General features: G+C 55.0%; 1 protein-coding gene across 2 annotated transcripts in view; it reads left to right on the plus strand.

Moving 5' to 3' along the window:
* Positions 1-5,731: 5,731 nt before the first annotated feature.
* Positions 5,732-17,362, plus strand: part of PSD2 (pleckstrin and Sec7 domain containing 2) — a 32,675-nt gene continuing 21,044 nt past the window's right edge. For both annotated transcript variants that reach the window (XM_088023620.1, XM_028103679.2), the window contains exons 1-6: positions 5,732-6,144; positions 8,535-8,993; positions 9,419-9,613; positions 12,432-12,512; positions 16,314-16,426; positions 17,159-17,217. In XM_088023620.1, coding sequence (XP_087879746.1) covers positions 5,771-6,144; positions 8,535-8,993; positions 9,419-9,613; positions 12,432-12,512; positions 16,314-16,426; positions 17,159-17,217 — 1,281 coding nt within the window. In that variant the 5' untranslated portion in view covers positions 5,732-5,770. The remainder of the gene's footprint in view (positions 6,145-8,534; positions 8,994-9,418; positions 9,614-12,431; positions 12,513-16,313; positions 16,427-17,158; positions 17,218-17,362) is intronic.

Genomic DNA, 17,362 nt, shown 5'->3' on the forward strand with positions numbered 1-17,362 from the left:
TGAGGGAGTCCATGCGGTAGGAGTTTGGGGAAGGGCAGTGGAACTAATGGGGGTGTCCAGAGTGGGCTCCCAAGGGGCTGGGAATAGCTCGGACAATGGAAGGCTTCCAGCTTTTTTTTTTAAGATTATTTATTTATTTATTCATGAGAGACAGAGAGAGAGAGGCAGAGGGAGAAGCAGGCTCCCAAGGAGCAGGGAGCCCGATGTGGGACTCGATCCCAGGACCCTGGGATCATGACCTGAGCCGAAGGCAGACGTTTAACCATCTGAGCCACCCAGGCGCCCGGCTTCCGGCATTTTCTTTGTCTTGCAAGTAGCCCTATGGAACTCACTGTGAGTGTCCAGTGTCAGAGGTGGGAGGTCTTTGAAGACTGTCCCATTTGTGCGGTTCATGCCCAAGGCATATGGATGGGCTTCAGGGGTGCTCGAGCCTCTCAAAAATACTCAAAATGTTGCGCACATATGTGAGCGTCTGGGTGGGATCCGCAGCACCATCAAATGCTCAAAGTCCAAGACTTGAAAATGGTTCAGAATCTCTGACGTATATGGAAAAATGAAGCCAGAGAGGGATTTCATTTACCCAAACTCCACTAGCACATTGGAGGCAAAACCCGCATCTCAGATTTGCCGCTATGATGACATTCCAGAATGATTTTCTCTGATCCCACTCCCCTCTACATACAGCCTGCCTGGCCTCTAAGTACCCTTGGACATCCCACAGGCTCTTAGATTTTGCCTGTTCTGGGTAGTACTCAGCACGATGGGTTCCCCACCTCAGCTCTGCCTCCTGTGTCCCCATCTCTACCAAGTGGGCCTGCATTGCCCCATCTCCTCCCAAGCCCACCCAGCCACCTGAGGCTACTGGGTGCTGCTGTGGTCAATGTGGGTGCCTATCTTCCCCAACTCCCACCCTAACCTGAAGCAATGAGTTGTCCCTTTCCGGCTCCTGGCTTCTCCCAAAGCAGAATGATTTTAATCCGAGGTGCCCAGTCATGTTGGTCTAGCTGGCCTTAACCTTGCCCTTAGGCCTGTAGGCTCCTCATCTGTACCCCATCACCTAGGGGGACTGCCTCATGAGTGGCTGCCCAGCTCCCTTCATGTGTGTTTATGTGTGTGTGCATGTATGTTTGTGCCCCAAAATGCCTGCACCATATGCTTGCTCACAGACATGAACACAGGCCTCAGTACCCGTGTATTCTCCCCTCTAATACAGCATGTCGGGTCCTGGAATCTCTTTGCTGGGTCCCCTTCTCCAGACCTTTCCTTGGGCTTCTCACAGCCCCTGGCTTGGATCTCTACATGGAAGTGACCATACAAGGTATTCCTATGACAGTCCAACATCATTCCAAGCAGAGTGCCTTGCCACTTTCCAGCTTTGTGACCCTAAGCATGTTCCTCAACATCTCTTAGCCCCTGCCTACAACAGTGATGATGATAATCTCCAGGTTATTCATTCATCAAATATTTAAAAACAGTGCCCGCTGTTTGCCAGGCTTGGTGCTAGGCTCTGGGGGAGACAGTGAATGTGACATAGTCCCCACCCTCCTGAACTTACATCCTACTGAGGGAGATGGGCAGGAAATAAGGAAGCAAATAGAAAAAGGAGTTTCAGTTCTGCTAAGTGATGCTCAGCAGACCTGATGCTCGGTGGAGTAGTGGGTGAGAGTGCAGGGTGGTGAGAGAGGGCATCTCTGAGGAGGCAGCACTGGAGTTGAGCCCTAAGTGACAGGAGAGGCAGTCACTTAGAGATCTAGGGAAAGAGCATTCTAGGCCAAGGGTACAGCTGGTGCAAAGGCCCTGAGGTGGGAATGAGCTCAGGGAGCAGAAAGAAGGCCAGTATGGCTGATGGGGTGGGGGACGGGGAGAGGGCAGTGAACCAGCTTAGACAAGGCTTTTTGAGGCCATGCTAAGGAGAATGAATTCTAATCGAAGGGCAGTGAGAGACCTTGGAGGGTTATGAGTGAGAGAAGGGTATAATGTGTTTTGTGTGTTTTCACTGTTCATTCCAGCTGCCATGGGGAGAGTGAGGAGGGGGACAGGGTTGTCTTAGGCACAGCCGAGACCCAGAAAGTGGCTAGTTTGGCATTTAGCCCTGGCCCTGCCGGCGTTCCATTGTCATCCCGGGTCCACCTTAGTTGGAGCTGAAAAAGATGCCACTGAGCCCAAGGTCATCTCAAGGGCAATGGGTAGCAGGAACCCCTGCTTGGAGCAGGGCCTGGTTTATGCTGAGAGAGAATGCAGGGGATCTAGCCACTGCCAGCCTGTCATTTGTAGGCTTCTGCTTGGGATCAGTGCCCTGTGGCCCAGCTGTACTTCCTCCCTTGCTCTTGCCAGCAGGGTTGGAGGGGGCAGGGTCACTGCTTCGGGTAGAGTCTCCTGGTTGAAGATTTGAAGATTTATTTATTTATTTATTTATTTATTTATTTATTTATTTATTTGAGGCAGAGAGAATAAGAGAGAGAGAGAGAGAGCATATGAGAGGGGGGAGGGTCAGAGGGAGAAGCAGACTCTCTGCTGAGCAGGGACCCTGATGAGGGACTCGATCCAGGGACTCCTGGATCATGACCTGAGCCGAAGGCAGTCGCTTAACCAACTGAGCCACCCAGGTGCCCACCTGGTTGAAGATTTGAGCCCTTGATCTTGTGGGAGGATCTGACAGAGGGCCTGGGAAACTGGGGGCTCATCCTGCACCTCCAGCCCACCCAGGTGCAGAAGGAAGCTATTCCTGAGTTCTAGAGCCAGCTCCTCAACTGTGTGACCTTGGGCACAGCCTTTCCTGGTTCTGTGCCTCAGTCTCTCCATTTGTCAAATGTAGTGGTGGAAAGAGTGGACCATTTTCCCTTGATCTCTGTAGGAGTTTGTTCTTCCTTGGATTTCTGCTTTCTTTGCATTCATGACCTTAAGCTCTCCCACCAGGCTTGGGGAAGGAGAGCAGAGGTGATGCTCCCATTCTACAGATGGGTTCATAAAGGCCAGAGGGGACAGTGATGCATCTCAGGCACATGATGATTCAGAGTGAAGTTTTGGGGTATTGTTTTGCACCTCTGACCCGAAGCCCCCCTTTATGCACCCCTCTCTTGGGCTCAGAAAGAGAGGAGGTGTCCTGGCTCAGCTATTTCTGGGCTCAGCTGGCCATCAGCCCAGGCAGGGACTCTGGGCCCCCCGCCCAGAGTGGAGCTCAATGCTGCCCCTTGTCTGCCCACTCCCAGAAACTGAGGAAACGGCCCAGTGCCCAGTGTTGGCAGAACCTCTATCCCACTCCCAGCTGCAGGAGGACAAGGCAGGGCAGGTAGGGCTGGAGCCAGCCCAAGGCAGCTGCTGGACATTGTGGGGGTGAGGTTGGGGCCTCCCAAGATGTCCTTGATTTGTTCATAACCTTGGATTTGGGGTTGGTGTAGCATGAGCATAAGGGGAAATCACTTATGCTTTCAAATCTCAGGCTTCACCAAGACCTCAGACAGAGCCCTTGCCAATGGGGAGGCACTCGGTCCTGCTGGGTTCAACCTCCATGTGTGGTGTGGGAGCTTGAGGCACCCTGGTGGAATTGGGTTGAAGCCCTGTGCCCCAGATCCAATGGACATCCAGGCCCCTGGACTAGAAAGCAGGCCAGAGGACTAGAACTCAGGCAGCAAGCCAAAAGTCCCCACTCTCCCTCCTCTTTCCTTTAGAAATCCTCCCCCCCACAAAGTCTCAGCTGAGGAGATGACCTCCTGTTCTCCCCGCTCCGAGTACACAACCGGAGGGAACAGATTGAAATAGCAACTGCGGCAGCAGGGATTTAGGGCAGACCAGAAAGAAACCCTCACTTAGGGCCGAGCCCCTTGGGGTCCCCGGTGTCCTAGGATCAGGGCCCAGATAGTCTACCGCCTGGATTCTTCAGAGTTCTTTTGAATCTGTAGATGTTCTTATTTTGTTGTTGTTTCATTTTCTTTTCTTTTGTTTGTTTTGTTTTGTTTGAAAAATCTTACACTCGTTGCACTCTTCAAAACTCTAGGAGAAATGCTCAGGGTGGGTGGGCTCAGGCCCTAGATCCCTGCTTACCCTGCCCTCTTTTCTCCATGTGTGAAAACTGAGTGTTAAATGAATCTTAAGTGGTCCTGTGGTGGAAGATCTCCCCTCCAGGGCCTGGAAGCCCCCAGAGAAGTAGACTGACCTTCCTATCCAGGCTCATCTTCTTTAAGGGGAAATTTCCTCTTGGAGTCTAACTCACTGTTTTCTGAACTTTTTTTTTTTAAAACAATAACAGAGTGCTGTATCTGACCCCTATAGATTCTAGTTTAGGAGGTTCGGGGGAAGACCTCATAATCTGTATTTTAACAAGTCCCTCAGGTGACACTTCAGACCAGGCAAGTAAAAGAAGGATTCTTATTGCTGTGCTTGCAACTTATTCTGCTGCAGCCCAGAAGGCTGACCAGTCCCTCTCCTCCAGACTCTCCTGAACCCTCAGGACCCTTTCTCCAGAAGAGCCTGGGGGTATTGGAGGAAGCTGAGGCCTAAAGAAGGCAGGAAGGAAGTTGTTTGGCGGGGCTGGTCTGTATCCCTGATAACAAAGGTCATGGGTAGGGTGGGGTGATGCAGAAACAGCTTACATTAGGTGGGGCCAGGGGCAGAGACAGGGTTGAGGGGGAGCCAGAATGCAGCGCATTGCATCTGCCCTCTCATCTGGGCAGGAAGCCTCTGGGAAATGTGGGCCGGTTTTGATCAGCTTTAAAAGGCGGAAGGGATGGAGATGGCAGGTGAAATGTGTCTCCTCATTTTAAGAGGAGGTACAGACCCAAAGCAGGGTGGAGGGGAGTGGGTCTGGCCTGGCTGGGGCAGTAAGGAGGCCCAACCTGGACCCACAGGTGGTCACACAGTGAGTCGGGCAGAGCAGGGCCCAGCTCCCCTTCCGGTGCTCTCCCCAGAATGCTCCATGGCATCCCTTCTCAAGGCTGGGTAAGCTCTGGGAGCCCCTGGTGTGGAGGGGAACCCCGGGCCCTCCTCCTTTCTCCTTGCACAGCCAGGACGCTGGGCTCCTGGCGGGGAAGGCGCGCTGGTTGTAGGCGAGGGTCCTGGATGGCGCCTCACCCGCCCAGCACCCTGGACAGCGCCTCATGCTGGGCCTGGGGATGGCCGCCACGGGGCCTCAGGTTGGTTTCTCTGGGTTGGCGTTTGGTTCTGAGGAAGCTGCACTTTTGTTGACTTCTTTGCCTCCTCTCTTAAATCTCCCTATAAAGGCAGCCCCAGCTCAGTTCCCTCCATTCACCCACAGATACACTCTTTTCTGGCTCCTGGAGTTAGGGTGAGAACATGGAAAGAAACAAGGGGACTGGCTGCTGTCAGCCTGGAGCTTTGTCTGCCTCACACACCAGCAGGAAAGGGATGGGGTTTGGAGAAGTCCTGGACCCTTCCCTAGCTCCTCCCAACCTGGATCTTTCTCACAGGGCTTTGGTGGATTCCGGAGGGCACAACAGAGACACGTAAGAGGTAACAGGGAAGGCAGGACTGGGGCACACGGGGTGAATGCGGGTCAGGGGAGAGGTGAGTGGGGCTGGCCTGAGCAGGGCTACTGCCTGAGGACACCACAGCCCAAACCCACATTCCAGCCAGGAGGTCCTGAGGTCATCTCCGCCATCCTCCTGTCCCCAGGCAGGTTGCCTGGTGCTGGTTCTGCTCGGCTTTAGACCCCTCAGCACCTGCCCTGTCTGACTCACCTCTTCATCTCTTCATTTGCCTCCAGATCTAGGGGAGTCCCAGGAGCAGTCAGCACGGGGAGGAAGTAGCGGCTACCATGAATGAGGAGAAGCTTCCATCTGTACTACCTGGGGAAGGTGGTGCTGCCTGGGACCCCAGCTTGGAGCCTGAGGAAGAACCTGGGGTCCAGAATGGAATGGCACACAGTCAGGACCTGAACAGTAGCTACAACAGCCCAGGGCATGAGATGAGGGGCACTCTGGTGGACACTGAGGAGTCCACACAGGGCCCGGACATGGCCCTCCATGGCCTCAGCCTTGGCCTTTCCTTCACCAATGGCCTAGTCCTGGGGCCAGACTCAAATATTCTAGAAGATTCTGCAGAGTCCAGGCCCTGGAGGGCTGGTGGGCTGGCAGAGGGGGACAATGCTTCCGGGAATCTCTGTCTGGACACTGAGGACCTTCAGCTGGGGTAAGTGGGTGCCTTGGGTTGGGGGCTCACTACATTTTGCTGCTCCAGTGTTATGTGGCCTGGGTCTAGCCACTTACCTCTCTGGTTCTTGTTTTTCTCCTCCATAAAATGGGAATTTCATATTCCTGTTTTGTCCAGCTTCTGGGTGTTTTGGAAGGATAGAGCCATTAGATTTCAAAGGCCAGCAGGCCTGTTGTGCCTCCCACCCCCAAAGCCCTCCAAACCATCATGGGCTGTATCTGTGTGGGTTTAGAGGACCACACACCCTCCATCCCAGCCTGGGCAGTAGAGTTCCAAAATGCTTGGATGTGGAAGGTCATCTGGTTCATCCCTTTGTTTCCCGGAGATGAAGATCTCCCAATTCTGTAACTGACCTCAGAAGAGTAGGCTCTGTAGATTAATCCCTGCTGGATACCTCTCACTTGAGTACCCTCTGGAGGTTCTACCAGGAATCTCACTTCAGTCCTGCTTACTGGAGTTACAGCCCCATTTCTATTATCCTCAGCAGGAGATGGAGAGACCTGCATGTCTTGGAGGTGCTAGTTGGATGAGGAGGAGGGGATGGGACAGGTGAATGTCTAGAAGACCTCAGGGTGGGCTGAGAAAGAAAGTCTATAGAAGTCTTAGTGTGCACAGCTGTGGGTCCTGGCCTGGACAAGCAAGAGTGCACAGGTGGCATGCACATGTATGTCTGGCCCTGTGCATGGTTGTGGATATAGGAATGTGTGAACAGGTGGATGTGCATAGGTCTGTGTGGTTTTGTGTGTGTGTGTGGAGGGGGTTGTGTGTGCCTGGCCTGTGCAGCTGTGGATACACACTTGGGTCTGCACGTCCAGGTCTAGGGCTGAGTGTGGCTAGCTCTGCGGATAGGAATGTGAGTACGTGAGGCTGGGTGCCTGTGTGTACCAGGTATCCTGTGGCCGTGAGTGTTTCCATCCAGACAGGTCCTAGGGAAGCCACCTGGCTGGTAGTGGGTCAAGGGTCTGGGACTTCTTGGAGCGTACTCTTGGTGTTTAGGTGGCATATTTATGGGAGATGGCTGAAGGTGGGGGCAGATGGAAGTTTGGAGATTGGGCTAATGGTCTTTAAGCCTCTATCAGAACCACCTCTCAGGTCTGCTCAGGTGCATGAGAGGGTGGGAGATAGTGGAGTGAGGGAGACCATTCATGGCTCTGATAGCGAGATGAGAGCTCCCCCAAGGGCAGGGGTCTGGATCTCTTGATCTCGCTCTTTAACTGTGTCTTCTTCCTTACCTCTCCTCCCTGTGCGTCCCCCCAGTGGGTACAAATCCTCCCGGGATGCCTCAGTTTATCTCCGTGTGATGCTCTCTTCTAGGGGCTGGGGGTCCATCAGTGAACAGAACATACAAAAGTTCCTACGGTCATGGAGCTTATGGTCTGGGGGAGGGTAGATAATAAATCATAAAAGTAATAATTATGTAGTACATAGGAAGGGGGGGTAAGTGCTTCAGAAAAAATGAAGTAGGAAAAAGGGGCTGAGGTGTTTGGAGGTGGGTCCCGGTTATAAATAGGGTCCTCAGGGCCGACCTCATGGAGAAAAGGATGAGGAAGGAGGGCTTCAGCGTGAGGGAAGAGCACTGCGGCAGAAGAACTGCCAGCCCAAAGGCCTCTTGCCGGGGCAGCCAGGGCCCTGCAGTGGCTTCGGCGGTGTGGTGGGCCAGGGGGCTGACAAACATCTGTGCGTTCAACCAGTGCACCATTCAGCAGGGTTTCCTGAGCATGTACTGTGTGCTCGGTGTTCCCTGGCCTTGTTGGGGGGTGGGACTGGGGAACAGATGGGAAACAGGGAACACACCGTGCGGCATGCTGACGGGGGCTGGAAGGAAGTCGGGAGATACCCTGAGGTTGGAGAATAAGGAGAGGGGCGAGTGGGGTGAGTGACGTGCTCCTGCCTTCCTCAGTCCTTCTGAGGAGGTGACATCAAGGCCAAGCCTGAGAGCTGCAGTGTGGCCGGCCACGCCAAGAGCCTCCCAGGCTGTGGGGACAGCAAAAATTTGACCCAGCATGACCCTAGTTGTGCTGGGGGATATCCACATGGCTCTGGGAAGGCTGGAGGCAGAGCCCCCGGGGCCACAGTGGAAGAAGAGGCCTCCCATTCATTCATTTAGACAAAGAAACGATGCCTACTCTGGGCCAGGCACAGGGTGGGCACTGGGGAGGACCACGCCTGTCTCTTTTCATCGCTGTACCTTAGTAGCCAGCCCAGCGTCTGGCACCCAGTGCCCAGCAAGTATGGGCTGAAAGAATAAACAGGACACAGTCCATGCCTGCTCCTGCCCCCGAGGAGCTCCCAGACGCAGACTGGCGCCGTCCCGGCCCCTGTAGCGGGGTCCCCACAGCGGGATGGTGACCGGTCCTTGCATCCCACAGGCTGGGCAGCCGCGGAGAGCCGGATGTGCGGGACGGCTTCAGTGCCACGTTTGAGAAGATTGTGGAGTCAGAGCTGCTGCGGGGCACCCAGTACTGCAGCCTTGACTCCCTGGATGTGCTGAGCCTCACGGACGAGAGTGACAGCTGCGTCAGCTTCGAGGCCCCCCTGACACCCCTCATCCAGCAGCGGGCCCGTGATAGCCCTGAGCCGGAGGCTGGCTTGGGCACTGCGGACATGGGGTCTGAGGGGGACATGGGGGCGGCTGGTGGTGGGGGGGAGCTGGGCAGCCCCCTGCGGTGCTCCATCTCCAGCAGCCGATCAGAGAACGTCCTGAGCCGCCTGTCTCTCACGGCCGTGCCCAATGGCTTCCATGAAGAGGGACCCCGGGGTCCAGGTGGGGGCGAGGAAGACGAGGAGGAGGAAGAGGAGGACACAGACAGGTTGCTGAAGTCAGCCAGGTAAGGCAGAGCCTAGGCTGGGAACCGGGGGGACCTTTGAGCGGATGGGGAAACTGAGGCTGAGAGGAGGCACAGCAGGTCAGGGCAACCCAGTGCCCGGAGGAACACGCCCTCTCCAAGGTCGTGGCGTCCTTCTCCTCTGCACCCAGACTCCCGGTCCTGAGGTTCCACTCTGCCCTTCCAGGCCTTTCCAGCCCTGGTGGGGCCCGGGAGGTTTGCTCTGTGGGTTGTGTAGCTTGTAGTGATTTCATTGAGGGGCTCTTCTAAAAGTCCGACTTGATTCCCTCCTGATGCAGTGGAGCTTCTCCCCCTGCTCTGGGCCCTGCGTGGGTTTTCAGAGGCCTGGGGAGATGTCCCAGCCTCTTCCTGGGCTCTGGCCTTGGACCTCTGATCCCCTTCTCTCTGCCCCGACCTTCCCTGTGCAGCGACCCCAGGCTAAAGGATGGCTTTTCAGACTCGGACTTGGAGCTGAGCAGCTCGGAGGGGCTGGAGCCTGGCAGCACGGACGCACTGGCCAACGGGTGCCAGGGGGTCAGTGAGGCCGCCCGCCGGCTGGCCCGCCGCCTCTACCACCTCGAGGGCTTTCAGCGCTGTGACGTCGCCCGGCAGCTAGGCAAGAAGTGAGTCGTCTCCCGTACCCCACCACCCCGAGCAAACCCTGTGTCTTCCTCAGCCTGCAGGAGGTGTGGGTGACTTCTGTCTGGGGGGGAGGTCTGATGCCTGGGGTGCTCCCAATAGTCCCCCAGAGCTCCACCTCCTGCCACTGTCCTCATTCCTGGTCTTGCCCTAAATCTGTTTCCTTTCTGGGCTGCCTGGGCGAAGGCCCATGCTCTTGGGGAGGGGAGGTGGTGGCGGGGCGGTCCCTCGGGGCTGGGGGGTGCAATGTGGCCTGGGGTTATGGGACCAGGATGACGGTAGTGAGGACAGAGCAGGGGGGCGGGGCCGGGAGGAGGAGAACCTGGGCCTGGGCTGGGTTCCTGGCCCCCATTAGACCCCATTCTCAGTCTGTTGGGACTGGCTCAGGGGGCTGAAGCTGCCAAAGCACAACCCTGGCCTTGGGACTGGGGAAAGGGAACTAGCCAGATGGGAGTGCTGGGGAGGGTGCGGGGGTGGAGCGGGGTGGGGGGACAGGCAGGGCCTCTGAGACTGAGGGAATCGGCAGGTACACCCCGAGTGTTTCTGACTATCAGCATGGCCACCTGCCTTTGCTCTTCCTCCAGGGGGCCTTCCATCCCCACATTTAGGTTCTGGGATTGGGGAGGCAGTCACCGCTCTCAAGGCAAAGGGGCAGTCTAGCCCCTAGGCCCCAAGTCGAAACTGACTGAAAAAGCTGAGGCCAGCTCTGCTTGGGACCCTTCCCTGGTTTCTCTCCCCCCTTCCTCCTCTCTGCTTCTCAGCTTCCACGTTGCTCCGGCCTGCCTCCCAGCCCCAGCCCAGACATCACATCTGACTTCAAAGCCCTACCTCTCCCACTGGGCTGCGTCCCCCGCCCCCAAGCAAATGACATTCTCCCGGAGCCTAGGTTATGGTTGATCTGCACCCTCCAGTCCTTCAGCCTCTCCTCTACAAGAGCAGCCATCAACACTTAACGGCGCCTAAGTCTCTCCCATCTGAAAACAAGAATTCTTCCTCAACTCCCCCAGCCCCTTGGCAGCCAGAATTCTTGAGTTTTCTGCCCTGGGTGGCCTCGGTCCACTCCCCCTCTCCACATTCAGCCCCTGGGGCAGGCTTCTCCCCCACCCTCTGCCTTCAGCAGCTGGTCTAGGCCAGGGCCAAGTTAGCAGCCTTTGTCTTTGAATCCGGTGGCTGCTACTTGGCCTCAGTTTACCGCTCCTCAATATCGCAGACACACCCCACTCCTTTCTTTTTCCTTAAGTAAAATTTTTATTATGGAAATTTCAGCCATACACAAAAACAGAAAAAATATATTAAACCTCCACATAACCCATTACTCAGCTTCAAAGTTAACAACATCCCCTCCCCCCCACCATTTTGCTGGAATATTTTAAGGCATGTTTTAGGCACTCTATCATTTGATCCATAAATACTTTAGTATGTGTCTCTAACTGATAAGGATTTTTAAATATAATCACCATTCCATTATAATTTTTAAGAAAACCGACAAAAATTCCATAGAATCTCTAACATTTAGTCTTAGTTTAATATTCTGTCTCAGAAATGCTTCTTCATATCAGGATGCAAACAAGATACATGCTTTACCTTTGGCCAATATGTCTCTTGAGTCTCTCGAGTCTCTCAGGTCTCTCTCTTTCTCTTTTTCCTGTTATGTCTCTTAATCAATAGTCTGCCAGGCTGCCTCCTTTTTCTTAAGGCCATGTATCTGTTGAAGAAATGGAGCCGTTGGTCAGGAAGAATTTTCCACGATTTGGATTTGGTGTCCCCATGGAGTTATGTCACGCTTTCCCTATTTCCCCAGTCCCAAGTCTTCTGTAAATAGGAGGGAGAGCTCCGGGCTTGGGTAGGTTCAGGTGGAAATTCATTCTCTTTTCCGGCAAGAATTCATCACTCCAATCTTCTCAAAACACACACACTCTCTCTCTCTCTCTCTCTCTCTCTCGGCCTCTGGGACACTGCATCCCTAACTCTCTCCAGCTGCTGTTCCTCAGTCCCCTTCAGTGGCCCCCTCTCTCTCCTCAGTTGGCCTCCGCCCTAAGAGGGGCTTCCTCTGATCTCCGTCCTGGGTCTGCCCCCTCCTCTCACATGGGCTCATCGCCGTCCTCCAAGTCATTAACCAGCTGACATCTCTCACGTGGGTACATCCAGCCCCACCTGATGTCCAGCTCTGGACACCTCCCCCCAGGCCCACCTCCTGGGTCATGCACTGCACCATTCCCTTGCCCATGGATTCTGCTTCTGAAATTCCTCCCCTCCCCAAATTCTCTGTCTCTCCGGGAACCCGCCCCTGCAGCCCCCAGAAGTCTCCACTCAGTGGGCATGTTGCACACACAGATCTGACCCGCTCGCTCAACTCCTCCCTTCTTCACACCCTTCCCGAACACTACTGATCCTTCGCTTGGCCCTCGGGCCCTGCTCCGTACCTCATCTCGCGCTGTCACCGGTCCTGCTCTCTGGCTCTGGCCACATGGCCCTGCTGGTAGCTACTTGGACATGTGCAGTCTCCTCTACTGGGGACACTTTGCATCACCCCTCCCCCTACTCCCTTCACCTCCCTGGCTCTTACTGGCCTATATTATAGGTCTGCTGTCTTCACAGAGACATTATCTCCTTTAGGAAGCCTTCCAGACCTGCCAACCCAAGGCAGGCTGGACTGTCAGAGCCCAGCCGGCCGGCAGGGGGAGGCAGCCTAGGGACAGGCAGGTCGGGTGGGTGGGTCAGGGTGCCCCCGGGCTCACTGCCCATGTGCCCCTGTTGGTGGCAGTGCTCTCTTCTAACGGACACCTCATGCTCTCCTGACAGCAATGAGTTCAGCAGGCTGGTGGCCGGGGAGTATCTCAGCTTCTTCGACTTCTCGGGCCTGACTCTGGACCGAGCGCTCAGGTCAGTGGGGCTGGGATGGGGCGGTGTCCCCACGGGGTACAGGCCACACATCTGGATTCTCATGCTAGCTCTGTCATAAACTTGCTTGTGCAATCTTGGGCGAGTGTCTCGACCCTCCCCGGGAAGGCTGTAGAGAAGGGGCCATGAGCACGGCAGCAGCCCGGGGCCCCAGTGAGTCCTGGCTCTGCGGTGGGCTGAGCGTAGGAAGGTGGGAATGCCGTCTAGAGGCTTTGGGAGCCGAAGGGCAAAGGGCTTGCCTGCATGGAGCACTTCCTGTTTGCCAGAGGCAATAGGTCTTTCCGCACCCTTCTGACTTAGCCTAACTACACCCCTGGAAGGTAGGTGTTATCATTCTGTTCACAAATGAAGAACCAGCCATTAGGTGAAGTGATTCCCTGCAGTCACTGAGGGAGGAGATGGCAAAAATGGGATTTGACCTCAGGTCCTCTTGGTGTTTGGATGCAGACAGTAGCCTTCAGGAGGGTCAGGTGCAGGCCCTGGGGTGTGTGTGTGTGTGTGTGTGTGTGTGTGTGTGTGTGTGTGTGTGTGTGTGTGTGGAATAGAGCGCAGCCCAGTGTCTAGCAGCCCCTGGTGGCAGGGCTCACAGGAGACAGCATGCCGCAGTCCTCGGGGTGTCGGGGGGGCACAGTGATCTCTGAGCTAAGTGGGGGGTGGTCCCCAAATGTTAGATCTTCTGTGTCCCACACACATGTCTCTTACACTTTAAAAAATGTATTTTCCATTCTTGTTTCTCTACTTCACTTGGGATATTTTCTGTTGACCTGCTTTTAGTTCACTTACCCTTTTTTTCCTGTGTCTAATATGCTGTTAAGTCCACTTACTGAGTTTTTACTTTTTATTATGTTTTTCAGTTCTAGAATTTTCATTTTGTTAAAATTAAAACAAAATAGGGTTCTAACTCTCTGGGGGAATTTCTCATCTTTTCACTCATTTGCTCCATCTTTCCCTCTCTTTTTGAACATATTAAGCCTAGTTATTTCCAAGTCCTTGTTTCAAAGCCTGCTCATTCCAATATCTGTATCACTGGACTCCTCTGTATCTGCGTTTGTTGTCTCTTCTCTTAGTTTTGTGTCATACATCCTGTCTCTCTGCAACCCAGTACTGTTTTTATTAGATGCTGTGTATTTTGTATAGAATTAGGCTCTAGATTATTATATCTTCCTCCAGTGAGGGTTTACCTTGTCCTTTGCTAGGCAGTTAGAGGGGGGCAGGGGTTGCACTCCTAATCCAACCACAGCTGAGCTGAGGAAAGGCTGCACCGAAGTTTGGTAAACTCAGGGGTTCCCCCGTCGGCTTTCCACTAGAAGTCTAGTGTGTTCACTGGGGCCTCTTCCTTTGGTGGGTCCTGAATCCTAATTGTGTTTCCTCAGTGTGGCAAGAGTGTCAAAAAACAAAACAAAACAAAACAAAACAAAACAAAACAAAACAAAACAAAACAAAACAAAACAAAACCAAACCAAACCCAGTCCCTCTACTTCTCAGAGGCTTTCTGCTTAGCTTTTTAGCATCCTGCCCCTCACATCTTCAGAATTTGGCAGACGTCTCAAAGGGAAAACTGGCTGTATATTCACAGTCCCTTAGGTCTCCAGGTTTGTGTCTTCAGTTCTCTGAAGCCACCAAGTCTTCTGCCTCTTGCCTTTGCCCGTAATCAGCAATGCCCCCAAGGAAAAAGCAGCTATAGATGAACGCCTCACCTCAGCTCTCTCCTCTCCAGAAGTCTAGCCCTGTGGTCCTTGTGGCACCAGTGGCTTCCAGAGAGCTTAAGAGAGATGTATTCTGTCTGGCTTATCTCAGGTTCTCAGGGGAGGTGTTGGTCTGCTGCTCTATCCTGAGCTGAGTCTGAAGTTTGCTTTGGGATGAGGGAGAGTGGTGGGAGAAGATGTTCAGTGGGTCAGGTTGTGGTCAGAGGCCTGGGTGCTGTGCTGGAGAACCTTGTATGCCAGCCCGGTAGATTTAGGCTCAACCGCAAAGGCACTGGGGAGCCACAGAAGGTTCTGGGTATAAAGCAGTATTTTGGGGGGTAGTGCTGGTGGCCTTTGATCTGGAGGCATGCAGGCTTCTGAAGATGGTCTGGTGGGAGAGGATAGGCCTGAGGTGGGCAGTGGTGCCAAAGGAAAGATTGGCGTGAGGGGTCATCCAGAGGATTGAGTAGAGGGATGGGTGGTTCCAAAGAGCAGGGGAGTGGGTAGGCAGTGGTGAGGCTGACCCTGGGGGCCGCCTCAGAATTTGGTGGTGGCTGTGTTGCATTGGGGCTTGGTGAGGACACTTGGGGAAGGAATGTTTGGACTGGCGAGTGGGAGCTGGGATGGATGATTTGTAGATAGGACAGGTCAAGGCTGGGACGGGGGATGGATTTTAAAAAGTCCTAGTGGAGTGTGGTTAGAGGAGGGAGGGGCAGAGCTGGGTGCCAGATGGGAGGAAGAGAACAGGGAACAGGAAAGACCAGGGTGGGGAAAGGGGGGGCTAGATGGCAGACAGCGTGTTTCTGTATGGCTGTTAACTGACTGGGATTGAGGAAGGGCGTGGTCTGTAGTTTGGGATGCCTTGGGAGGCCTCAGAAGGTAAGGGCTGGCCAAGATGGGCTCATAGGGCCCAGGGTGTCTTAGGAGCAGCATGAGAGAGCATAAAGCAAAGTGGGCTTTCCAGAAATCAAATGAACCATAGTGAAATTAGGAATGAACTAGTCTCAGGAACCCTGGACAGCTAGAGGCTCAAATTCGCTCAGTTTATAGTTTTTCTTTCTAAGAAGTGTGCCTAGGCCCCATCTCCCAGCCCCTGTGGTTTTGAGATCAACTCCTAGGGCCCCTGAGAGCCAGTGGCTTTTGAAGTGGGCCAGGAGAGGGGGGCAGGGCTGCCTAGGAGGGGAGGGAAGGTCCTTGCAGACAGCTTCAGCCTCCCCAGAGGCATGGAGTGGTGAAGGTGCCTGTCCTGTCCCGGGTGTGAATATGGTGTGGGAGGCAGGTGAGGGTGAGGGTGGAGGGACAGGAGGGTGGTGGGAACATGTCCTGGGAAGGACAGAGCAGGAGGAGCTTGGTGCTATGCTGAGTGCTCTGGGGAGCCAATGACAGGTTTTAAGCCAGGGTGAGTCTCAACTGCATGTGTGTTTAGAAAGGCCACTCAGTGTCTGCAGGGAGGATGCATCGGGGAGGTGCAGGGGTGCCCAGGTCTGAGTGTGCTGGGCACATGATGAGGGCAGAGGAGGAGGATGGTTTGAGATCAAGGATGAAGAACAAGTCGCTGGCAGTTCGGACTTGGGGTGGGGGAAGGCTGAGGGAGGCCTAGGTGGGGCTTGGGGCTTGGCTGGTGGCACATCTGGTGAGGAGCAGGAATGACTGAGGAGGAGCAGTCGGGGGGGGGGGGGGCAGGTGTGGCCTGTGCAGGCCTCGCCAGAGAGGAGGGAGAGAGAAGTGGGCATTTATCCTGAAGAAGGGCTGAGGGCAGCACTGAGGGGCTCATCTGCCTTTGTTCTTCACACTCTGTCCCCTGCCTACTTCCTGGAGGGCATTGAGGGCTGAAATTCTAAAGCCCCCTAGCCTCCACACCCCAGAAGCTATCCTGGGGAAGGTGCTGGGGCACGGAAGCCCTGGCTCCCTCCGGCGGGTTTATGTGGTGCGTGTGCGCGCGCGCGCGCGCTCGTGCGTGTGTGCATGTGCGTGTGCGCGCGCTCGTGTGTGCGTGTGTGTGCGCGTGCACGTGGTGGAGGGGATTCCTGTCCTGGGTGAGGATCCATACTGACTCAGGGACTCTAGAGGTCGTCAGCATCCTTGAATTGCCCTCCAGAACCTTCCTGAAGGCCTTCCCGCTGATGGGGGAGACGCAGGAGCGTGAGCGGGTCCTGACGCACTTCTCCCGCCGATACTGTCAGTGCAACCCGGAGGACAGCACCTCGGAAGGTATGGCTGCCTGCCCTACCTGCTGCTCCGTGGGGCCCCGACTTCCCCCCCACCCCCGCCAACTGCCACTTCTGTCCTGCTCACTATACATGGAATACAGGAACTGTGGCACCTGGAATGGGGTCTGCTTGCTGGACGAGAGACCTTCCAAATGTCTTGCCTGTGGTCATTTTCCCTGCCTGGAAGTCCTCTGTCCTAGATTTGGTCTTGTGGTGTTAAGTTCTCCCTGGTCCCCATCGCGATGCTGATTCTTGGTGTGGTGGGAGTCCTGGTGTGGAGGCCTGGGGTGGGGCCCTCTTAGTCCACTTAGCAGCAGGACTTTCCCTGTGGATGGACCTGAGTCCAGGACCAGGGGGATGAGGCCAGTTACTGGAGGAGACACAGGCCACGGTAGGGACATAGTCCAGGACCCAGAGCCACTCTTGGGTCTTGAGTGTCAAGCTGAGTTTGGTCACGGGAGGCAGGAGTCTGGCCTATAGCAGGCCCAGGGTGCTCAGGTCCCCTCTGAGGGGAGGGGTTGGCCCTGACCTGGGGCAGGCAAGTGACTCTGGTGCTGTGGTGGGTGTGGGGCAGGGAGCATCCCATAGGTCCTGGGCCCTGAGGTGCATTTGGCTGGTGGCTGGCCTCTTCCTGTCTCCAAGGCTACCAGGTTGGCTCTGTCAGGAGACAGTTGGGTGGCTGGGTTTGGAGAACTGGGTCCTCACACTGAGGGTGCCACCATCTCTGATTTAGATGGGATCCACACACTCACCTGTGCTCTGATGCTGCTCAACACGGACCTGCACGGACATGTGAGTTGGGGGAGGCAGGAAAGGGGCACATCCTCTCAGTAACCCACCCCATGTTGTCCTGGGGCTCGCCCTTTCTCCAGCCCCCTTCCTGACACCTGCTTTCTGGCCATGGTTCTTTAGGCAGACCTGGGAGTTGGGCAACTTG

Source organism: Eumetopias jubatus, unplaced genomic scaffold, assembly GCF_037043125.1.
Source record: "Eumetopias jubatus isolate StellerSeaLion01/CBP00866 unplaced genomic scaffold, mEumJub1_p1.0 scaffold_5, whole genome shotgun sequence".
Taxonomy (NCBI): Eukaryota; Metazoa; Chordata; class Mammalia; order Carnivora; family Otariidae; genus Eumetopias; species Eumetopias jubatus.